We start from the raw sequence: 9,462 nt of genomic DNA on the forward strand, positions 1-9,462 counted from the left end.
TGCTTTGACTCGGTCAGGCGCCCCCTCGCGTGGCTTTCTAATGAGCAATGTTTTCTCTATCTTCTCACTGTCAAACACCTGTGGTATACTTTGACAGCGATTGTCATATGTGGACAAAGGCGCGAAGGAGTTTCTCAGTCAAGTGTTGATCGCATCCCCCCGCTCAACTTATTGTTGGCCCCTCTTTCCGCCATTATCGCCTTGGCTGGGTGGAGCTGCGACGGGTTCCCTCTTGCGTCTTGACCGCCATACAAGGTCGCTTCCTTCGATCGATCTATAAGTCATCCCCCTTATAAACCAAAAATAAAGAGGTCACGCACCTTTTCTTCTGCAGATCAACATCGGAAGAAATTCCTGCTTTGCCCCAATGGATGGCTTGAGAGGCTCACAGATCTCTATATTAAGCTGATTTACCCCTCGGTATTCCCGTCATATGATGTGATCACACCGGAAAGCCACATGAGGGCAAATCGGAAGCAATAGTAGGGCAGAGAAAATCTGAACGTGTCTGCGCTGATAAGCCTGTCGCCTTCACTTGCTGCATTGATTTCCACAAGCCTCTTTTTATATTACAAGCCCCTGTCAGCTTCCGCGGTAGAGGCCAGGAACCATCGCCACTGTGTCTGAAACTAAGACACGAACCTTGAATCGAGCAACTTCAACCGCAGAGCCAGCGAGGAACTCCTATATCGGACTGCAAGAGCCAATGGCCGAAGTGACTGTCGAGTGCCATTATTCTCATGCCTGTCTCACAGCGAGAGCGTGTCGCTATAATAGGGGGTGGTTGCACGGGAATCACCTCGTTCTGGGCATTGCAGAGGTCCGGTCATGACGTCCACCTTTTTGAAGCCTCTGATGCTCTCGGCGGGCGTATCAAGTCACTGCCTTTCGAGCATGAGGGCATTCAGATGAACGTGACTTCAGAATCATCTGTCTACAATGTTGAGGCCTCTCGTCAGTGTCATTTTCCCATGATGTCGTCTGGACTGGACTGATTTGCAATCCAGCAAACTTGGATTCATTGCTGCGCTACCTGGGAGTGTCGACGATCAGACATCGATTCAGCGTCAGGGCAACTGACGGAGATCGCAGTTCCTGGTGGAGTGACAGTCTATTGCAAAGCATCCTTCTGCGGCCCTGGATCCTTTGCCGCAAGGAGACGTACGTGATATTGTCGGATATCATCTGGCTCAAGTTCTTAGCCATCGACGTGCTACGTAAGGATGTCTCGCCATACACGACCAGTAACATTGATTCACTTCTCTCTGCCAAGAGATATCTGTCGAAAGAAGGATATTCGGCCAGCTTCCGTGATGAGTACCTAGCTCCAACACTTTCGGTTTTATGGGGCACAAATGCTGGGAAGCTCCTTTCACGGCTACCTATCGAAGCTGCTATCCGCTGTCTGTATGACCATCAACTGCTTCGGCCGCGGCAGAATGTTCCGAAGTGGCGTAGCATAGAACGGGGCGCGAGCCGCCTGGTGCAGGTCCTTTCTCGCGATTTTGATCCTTCTAAGGTACATTTAGAGGCGAGAGTCCGACGAGTGACCTGGTACGACAAGAAGGTCTATAGACTGGTTACAGCAGATGGCCGTGAAATTGATTTTAATCGCATCATTTTCACGGTCGATAGCGAAGAGGTCGTGCAGATATTGGGGCCTCTTGCGAGCGCGCAAGACAGAAAGATCATTGGGGGCTTGGGAACAACGAAGAACATATCTGTGTTGCATTCGGATTCCCTCGTGGGTGAAGGCGTAAGGCCCTCAGCTCAATTCGTGGCGGGTGAGGGTTGGGGAAGCGCTGCTCACCAGTTGGGCCAGCTTCTGCTTGAAAGAGAGCATTCTGCGACCGGCTACACCTATGTGCTGGAGCCCATCGTGCCCGGGCGCTCATCCGAGGACTCAATGCCCCGGAAATCTAGCCTCAGCTATAATGTTAATGCCTTGGACAGTATTTCAGCGTCTCTTTACGGTCCGATATACATCACGCTGAACCCGATTATGCCACCTCACCCTAGCATCGTGCAGAGTGTATGTGAATTCACTGAGGCAGATCCAAGCTTCAGCACACTGCAGGCACAAAATGATCTTGCGCTCATTCAGAACAAACGAGACTTGAGCTACGGATTCTGTTGGACGGGCCGTGGGCACCTCGAGGATGCCATCACTGCAGGCTTGCGGATAGCGATTGAAGACTTGAACGCAGAAGTCCCTTTCCCAGTCGAATTCCACTCCAAACCTTTCGCGGCGGACCTGCCCCGTCCAAGCCTGAGCCTCCCTCTTCACATAATTCGGACTCTACTCCGCCTACTCCAAGTTTTTGTTCTTGTTCTGGAACTGCTGATGCCCTTGCTGCCTGGACCGGCCTCGCGATTCATAGTTCGCCGCCACAGACACTTATCGGGGCAGGAGCCTGGGAAGCTGTCTTGACAAAGAGAACAATGGAAGATCTGCCCCTCTTTGTCTATCAGATTGAGTTAAACTGCTTAGGAACAATAGACTGAATAGATCTCTTACCGAGACTTGGCGCCGAGTATACAGCTCATTGGGGTATAGCTACATCTGACTGCTCTCGGCTAGAAGTCTCAGATCCATCTCTCACGATGGCAGGCACGGTATGATAAGTTGCCAGCTAAGCTTAGAATCTTAAAATTTTCATATGGATCGTTCCAGTCCATCTGTCTGTCGAAGTACATCACAAAAGAAAAAAAAGACAGGGATTAGGCCAGACCAAAAAAAAGCTTACGTTCATTAAACTCCGATCACAAAAGGCATCACTCTGTTTGGATTATCTATTTCAGGAACTTGTCGTCATCCTGGCTGACGATCAAAGCACTTCTCTTGGTGTCGATGAAGAGATCTTCGACCTCAGCCACGTCGGCCTCCTCGATGCCACCCGGCCGGCCGTTGACCCGGGCAAGGATGCTGGCGGGGGTCAATAATTGCAGAGCATAGCGCAAGCTGACCTTGCTGCCGTGTTCCGACACCTTGTCCAAGGCCGGGTCGGTGATGGTGATGCCTTCCGTCTTCGCGCGCAGGCGAATGATGGTCTTGATCTCGTCGTGGGTGTAGGGGTGAGTGGGGATGATGAGGAGACGGGCGAGGAGGTCGGGAGGAATGCCGTGGGCGGCCGAGATATCGTCCGTGCCGCGGATGACGGTGTGGCCGCGATTGGAGGCGAGGATGACGATGGGGGAGATGGTGGATTCGAGGGCCCGGTTGAGGTACGTGAAGCATTCGATGTCGAGCATGTGGACCTGGGGGGTTGTGTTGTTAGAATAACTCGCACGTATTTTGAGGGAATTTATAACAAACCTCGTCAATGAAAAGAACACCAGGGACAAGCTCTGCCACACCTTGGTCGATGTAGCGGTTGACGACCTTGTTGATCTCCTGGCGCAACTTGTCCGTGATCTCGGTCTTCTTGGGCTTCATCAGCTGGCCCATCATGCTCATCACGTCCTGTCCGCCCTGCGGCCGGGCGTTGGCCATGTCGAGATCGTGTAGCGTCACGTCCTGGACGATTTCCTTCTTCTTGTGAACCTCGCCCTTGGGCACCGGGACGTACTCCTCCGCCTCCAGATCGAACTCGGTCGCATATGCATCGGAGCGTCCCACACGCTTGCACGCGCCGGTATTGGCCTCAATGTAGATGACGTCTCCCACCGTGACACGCTCCTTCTGGATGGCCTCGTAGATGCTGGGGTCCAGGCGCAGCTTCTTGGTGCCCTTGGCGGACTTTAGTCCGATGATCAAATGGCTGATCGTCCGTCCATATCCCCCCAATGGGTTCTCGGCCTCCTCGGGCGTGAGCTCCGTAACTTCGCCTTCGTACACTTCCTTAGTTTCGCGGACACGGAGACCTGTAGATGAATTTGCGTTAGCCGCGCGCCAATCTTTGTCGCTTCTGCGTTCGCAGCAACAGCAGCAGCGGTAATGGGGATCATTTACCAATTGCTCTCCGGAAATTCTCCATCAGCGCCTCCGTCTTCTTCACTTCGGCAGAGTAGATCTCACTGCCGACGATGGGGCAGAATGGGACCTTGGTTCCCAGTTCCTGCGATACGGCAAGAGCCAGAGCTGTCTTGCCCGTACCAGGACCACCGGCCAAAAGCACGGCACGGCCGGCCATCTTTTTCGCCTTGATCAGATCAACAACAACACCGCATGCCTGTGAGAAGAAAATCATCTTGTCAGCCAACGATGTGTCTCAACGGGAGCAGAGAAGCAATAGTTCTTGTGCACGGAAAAAGAAGGGATTTGCGTGCGTCGCATACCTCACGGGCAGCACCCTGTCCAACAAATCCATCGCCGGTTGTCTCTGCGGTTCCGTCTGGCCGGAGACCGAGGCCCTTGATGTGCGTATGCGCGGCGGTTCTGTTCTCGCGCGAATTGCCCTTCACTTCACTGATCTGGACCATGGTGAAGGGATTGCGACCTTACTCGGAAGGCCACAGGGAAAGCGAATGGGAAAGTCGAGGGATGGAGATTGAGGGGTTGGAACTTGTTGTTGAGGAGCCGCGAAGAGCTGACCGAGCGGAGCACACAAGTGAGTACGATGGGTTAAGGAGGAATGAAGAGAAACAAACGGTCGGTCTTGGTATGGATGATGCTGAGCCTGGAGCAACTGCTTGCTTGCTTGCTGCTGAGCGGAAATTCCAATCGATCAATCAGAGCGGTCGATCACCAAGGCGGTCAGCCGCAACGCCCAAATTCTTTCTCTCCCACTCCCGCCGGAAGTGCGTCCAGGCCTTGTCTAGGTATTATCGCCCAGCAGCTTGAGATCTCTCACTCACTCCTCAATTGGCCGAATCTCGCCATCGAATTGCCCGGCAGTGACTCTGTCATGGTCAAGAGCTGAATTCTTATTCCTCTCGATTTTCCATAGACAGAATACAGGATGGCGGGCCTACAGACTCGCTCGGCCATGTCGCTCCCCTTCACCCTCTCTGCGGCTTTTCGCAACCTTTCACTCAGCACCGCGAAGCGGTTCTTCTCCACGACACTGCCTGTACAGAAGACGCGAAAACTCCCGGACCATATTCCACCCTACCCGTACGGCCCCAACTATGTCTTCAAGCAGTCCAACTCCGGTCTGTACGGCGGCGCGATGATCCGATTCGGCAACAAGATCTCCGACGGCAAGAACGAGGGCAAGACCCGCCGATCCTGGAAGCCCAACGTTCGCCGCAAGAAGATCTGGAGCGACAGTCTTGAGAAGTTCCTGTTCATCAAGGTGACGAAGAAGGCCTTGAGGACGATCGAGAAGTGCGGTGGGCTCGACAAGTACCTCTTGGGCAACACCCCGGCCCGGATCAAGGAGCTGGGTATTTTCGGCTGGGAGCTGCGGTGGCAGGTGATGAACTCGCCCAAGATGCAGGAGAAATTCGAATTGGACAGGCTGCTTCACAACGTCGAGAAACCTCAAACCTTCGAGGAGTTTGTGGCGCAAAAGGAGGCTGAGAGGAAGAAGAAGGCGCTTGACCTGACGAATATCAAGGCATTGACGAAGCCTACGCTCAATGAGAAGCAGTACTGAGGGGGGACACAAATGATTGTTGAAGTTGCGAGAGGTGTGGGCTTGTAACCGTCCTGAAGCATCCGCGGTTCAAGACCAGGGGATGAGAACGTCTGTTGTATTATATCTATTTGCGATCATGGTCGACAGTCTTGCGCAGGCAGCGTCAGTAGAGTGCCCTCTATCTTGCTGACTGCTTGCTGAGAGAGAAACTCTACAGCTGTCCGGCTTTGATTTTCTTGCATTGATTACCATGGACCTTGCATGTTCCGATTTATTGTTTGCTGTATTTATACTTCATTTCACCTTGGCCAATGATATTAGAATTTGACTACTGGTCATCGAGCAGGGACTTTCTTTAGCTGGTGAGGCGTACGAGACCGAGCCAGTGTCTATAGTACTGTACAATGAAGCACACCGATGTACAGTACTACTATTGATATGGTGAGTGAAGCGACACGGCAAGTGCAGTACTGTCCTGTCCGGTACAATGTAGCCAAAAGAGTCATGAGTAACGCTTGGCTCTATAAAGCAATACTGCATCACTCAACCAGCCTGAGTCGTATACCACAAGACAAGAGCTAATAATATCTCTGGAAAGCACATACTTAGGACGGACTTGCTCGGGCCCTCTGGAATGTTGCGATATCTCGGGCCAACCAAAGACCTGCGGATTGGTAGCCGGAAGCGGCAGAACGGCCCCCATCTCTATGCGGTGACGCTTTGTCCGACCGAAGTACTCGTACTTAGAAACGATCCAGCTTCATCTCCAACGAATTTCTTCCTCACCAGTCACCCAGCATTCGCTCGCTGGGGACAGATTTTGACAGCATGCAGTTCGCCTTACCTCCCCGGAGGGCCCCGATAACTCCTGTGTATGGACGATCCCCGCGATTCTCGTTACAGCGCAGGAAACAGCTCAAAGCCATTGCCCTCCTCGCCTTTGCGCTGCTCACCATATTCTTCCTCCTCTCCCAATTCTTCTACACGAGCACTGGCACCCCTGCAGTGTCCGCGAGCACCTCTAGTGTGGTCATCATCACAGTGTTAGATCGGGTTGTATTCAGCGAAGATTACATCGAGAAGATTGTCAAGAATCGGGAGGACTATGCGAAGCGTCATGGTGAGTAGTGGTGGCCCCCCGGAGAGGACATGGCGGTTGACACATGATGACTACCACTTTTGTCTCACTACAACTGACACAAACGTACTCGCTGCCAAATTAGGGTATACGAATTTCTTCGCCAACGTGTCTGACTACGAATCCTCGATCGGCGACTCGCCGCAGAGTTGGGCCGTCATCCCCGCCGTCCGGCATGCGATGGCCTCCCACCCTTACTCGCAGTACTTCTTCCACCTCGATGCGCACGCCCTGGTCATGAACCCGAGCAAGTCGCTGGGGTCGCATGTCCTGGACAAGCAGCGGCTCGAGTCGCTGATGCTCAAGGAGGTCTCCGTCGTGCCGCCCGACAGCATCATCAAGACCTTCTCGCATGTCCACCCCGAAGACGTCGACCTGATCATCACCACCGACAACGAGGACATGAGTCCCGGGAGCTTTGTGCTGCGGCAGGGCGACTTCGCCAAGTTCTTCCTGGACTTGTGGTTCGATCCCCTGTACCGGAGTTATAACTTCGCGAAGGCGGAGACGCATGTCTTGGTAAGGAATTCTATTGTGTTCTCTGCTTTGCCCTGCTTCGGTTCACCCTGGGCGTTCTGCAGGCGTTGTGTCACCATAACTATACTCACTCACGTCATTTGTTTCGCTCTCTAGGATCACATCGTCCAATGGCATCCGACCATCCTAGCCCGGTTGGCGCTCCTGCCTCAGCGAACCATCAACGCCTACAGCAAGGATTGCACGGCGGCGGCGGCGAACGGCATCTACAAGGACGGCGATCTTGTCATCCGGTTCCTTGGCTGTGACACCGATACGAAGCGGAGCTGCGAAAAAGAGATGGAGCCCTACTACCGCCTTTGGCAGACCAAATTGAAGACTGAGTGATCCCTTTTCACTCCAACTGGACTCTTTTACTTTCTTCTTGCTGGGATTTGGAGTTGCGTGGCTGTGGGTTTGGGGGGAAGTACGAAACTGTGTTTCTTGTTTTTTCTTACTGGTTTATTGTTCCCAGGTGTTCTCTGGAGTTTCATGAGGATGCACCACATAGAGCGAGCGCGTGTATCATTAAAGGTTAAATTTGAACTACTGCCTCTTTTCAGTATTTCGCATCAGGAGACCTTTAAAAGCACCAATTGCGACATTAGACTCGATGTAGCGCCCAGCTGTCATGCGGAGTGAGTGTCAGGTGCGATAGGGGAAACTAAATTGCTGGTGGGTTTTTCTGACCACTAATTTTAAGCTTCGTGGCAATGTCTCATCCATTCGTCGGTTCTGCTTTTTTTGGGTCGTAACTGTGAGATTGTTGAACAAGGGCAAAACCATGTTCTTCATGACGTGTGACTTGTTTGGGGGCAGCAGAGCCCACCAAACGATGCTTCTCCCCCCTCCTCCTTTCCCATGACTCTATCTCCCGTTTCATTAATTTTAAACGAGGCCAGGGAAGAGAGCAAAGCGCTTGCGCTTATACTTGTCGCCAAACTCCTTGCGGTAGCGACGCTCCTTCTTCTTGGCCCAGATGGCCATCTGGGCGGAGCCGACGACGATGAACAGGAGGACGCTCCAGCTGAGGCCGCTGAGCAGGTAGATGCCGACCCAGGCGACGATCTCAAAGAAGTAGTTGGGGCAGGTGACGACGCTGAAGCCGAAGCCGGTGGGGATGCCGCGCTCGGTGGTGCCGGGGCGACGCAGGTCGCGCAGGATGCAGTGGGCGTTCAGGTTGGCCAGCTCGCCGAAGACGAAGAGGGCCAGGCCCGTGTACCACAGGAAGGCGTCCCCGTCGCGGGCGACAGCGGGGCTGTCCGGGCGGAAGACCCAGTAGGCGATGTTGGCGCCGGCCAGGAGCCAGTAGTGGCCGCTATTCTTGAGGATGTTGCGCGCGGGCATCGTGGCGTTGCTGAAGCGGTGGATGAAGATGGTCTCATACTCGCGCTTGATGAAGTGGACGGTCAAGAGGGCGCAGACCAGGCGTTGGAAGTTCGAGGGCTCCGCGAGCGGCTGGTCGAAGTTGTAGTAGATGTACGGCCGGAGCGGGTAGAGGAATAGGTAGGGGATGATGAGCGGGCCCAGGTATTCGATCAGGTAGACGGTGCGCCATCCTAGTTGAGGGCCTGAGGAGCGAGGGGAGATGAGGTTAATTCTTTGGGGTGTTTCTGTTTTGGAGTTGGGAGGTTTGGGCCATACCTAGGTCCTTGACGTGGATCACGCTCTTTTCCTTCAGGCCGGTGCCATCGACGGTCAGGTCCTTGGAGTTGGGAACGAGCGTCCGGTCGCTTCCCTTGGTGATGCGGAGGCGGTGGATGGAAAACTTGGAGGCTTTGGCCAACGCTTGGTAGATTTCCTCGGTCGAGGAATTGGGCGCTACTTGGAGCTCCTTGGGGAGCTTTCTGATGGGTTTACCTGGAGATAAGTGGTGTTAGTCTGGCAAGAAATAGGTGGGTGGAATCGGTTGGGAACAGGACTTACCCCGGGGCTCAACAACTAAGGTTATGGCCATTGGAACGAGCTGAGGGGGGAGCGAGTTGGAGATGGACAGCTCTGCTGATAGCAATTGATAGCCACCAATGATGATGGATTAGTTAACTGAGGGGTACCAGGACGTGATGGAAGGCTGTGAAGATTAGTCTAGGATCCAGGACTGAGGCCGGAGATGCGCGAAAATTACCCTAACTTTTGGTTGAGGGAGAGTTGGGACCTTCTGCTTCACTGCAGCTTACCGCGCTTAACTTACTCGACTGGGTAAGCTCAGAGCCTCGGCTTCCGGCAGGCGGGAACCATCACGTGGCAGACCGCCCTCAGCCGCATAGAGAAGGGCATTAATGGGGG

The 9,462-nt window shown here is 53.6% G+C and overlaps 5 protein-coding genes across 5 annotated transcripts; 3 read left to right on the plus strand and 2 right to left on the minus strand.

The window, feature by feature from the left end:
- Window positions 1–740: 740 nt before the first annotated feature.
- On the plus strand, window positions 741–2,431 carry BO95DRAFT_369045 (uncharacterized protein; the record flags this gene model as incomplete). The annotated part of the gene is made up of 3 exons (XM_025582854.1): window positions 741–954; window positions 1,008–1,744; window positions 1,823–2,431. 3 exons carry the CDS (start codon window positions 741–743, stop codon window positions 2,429–2,431), a joined length of 1,560 nt encoding a protein of 519 aa, XP_025439769.1.
- Window positions 2,432–2,622: 191 nt separating this feature from the next.
- On the minus strand, window positions 2,623–4,614 carry rvb1 (RuvB family ATP-dependent DNA helicase pontin; the record flags this gene model as incomplete). The annotated part of the gene is made up of 4 exons (XM_025587102.1): window positions 4,279–4,614; window positions 3,953–4,172; window positions 3,317–3,864; window positions 2,623–3,258 (listed from the first exon to the last, which is right to left on the minus strand). Coding segments are annotated over exons 1-4 (1,372 nt in total), but the record flags the coding sequence as incomplete, so codon positions are not given.
- A 143-nt stretch (window positions 4,615–4,757) lies between these two features.
- BO95DRAFT_445253 (mitochondrial 54S ribosomal protein bL28m) lies at window positions 4,758–5,857 on the plus strand. Its single transcript, XM_025587103.1, has one exon. The coding sequence runs from the start codon at window positions 4,902–4,904 to the stop codon at window positions 5,538–5,540; it is 639 nt and encodes a 212-aa protein (XP_025439771.1). The 5' UTR covers window positions 4,758–4,901; the 3' UTR covers window positions 5,541–5,857.
- A 417-nt stretch (window positions 5,858–6,274) lies between these two features.
- BO95DRAFT_445254 (putative alpha-1,6-mannosyltransferase subunit) lies at window positions 6,275–7,731 on the plus strand. The gene is made up of 3 exons (XM_025587104.1): window positions 6,275–6,642; window positions 6,746–7,179; window positions 7,294–7,731. The coding sequence occupies exons 1-3, from the start codon at window positions 6,351–6,353 to the stop codon at window positions 7,522–7,524; spliced, it is 957 nt and encodes a 318-aa protein (XP_025439772.1). The 5' UTR covers window positions 6,275–6,350; the 3' UTR covers window positions 7,525–7,731.
- BO95DRAFT_445255 (trans-2-enoyl-CoA reductase (NADPH) TSC13) lies at window positions 7,687–9,339 on the minus strand. The gene is made up of 3 exons (XM_025587105.1): window positions 9,103–9,339; window positions 8,821–9,036; window positions 7,687–8,747 (listed from the first exon to the last, which is right to left on the minus strand). Exons 1-3 carry the CDS (start codon window positions 9,131–9,133, stop codon window positions 8,065–8,067), a joined length of 930 nt encoding a protein of 309 aa, XP_025439773.1. The 5' UTR covers window positions 9,134–9,339; the 3' UTR covers window positions 7,687–8,064.
- Window positions 9,340–9,462: the final 123 nt, after the last annotated feature.

Source organism: Aspergillus brunneoviolaceus, assembly GCF_003184695.1.
Source record: "Aspergillus brunneoviolaceus CBS 621.78 unplaced genomic scaffold BO95scaffold_55, whole genome shotgun sequence".
Taxonomy (NCBI): domain Eukaryota; kingdom Fungi; phylum Ascomycota; class Eurotiomycetes; order Eurotiales; family Aspergillaceae; genus Aspergillus; species Aspergillus brunneoviolaceus.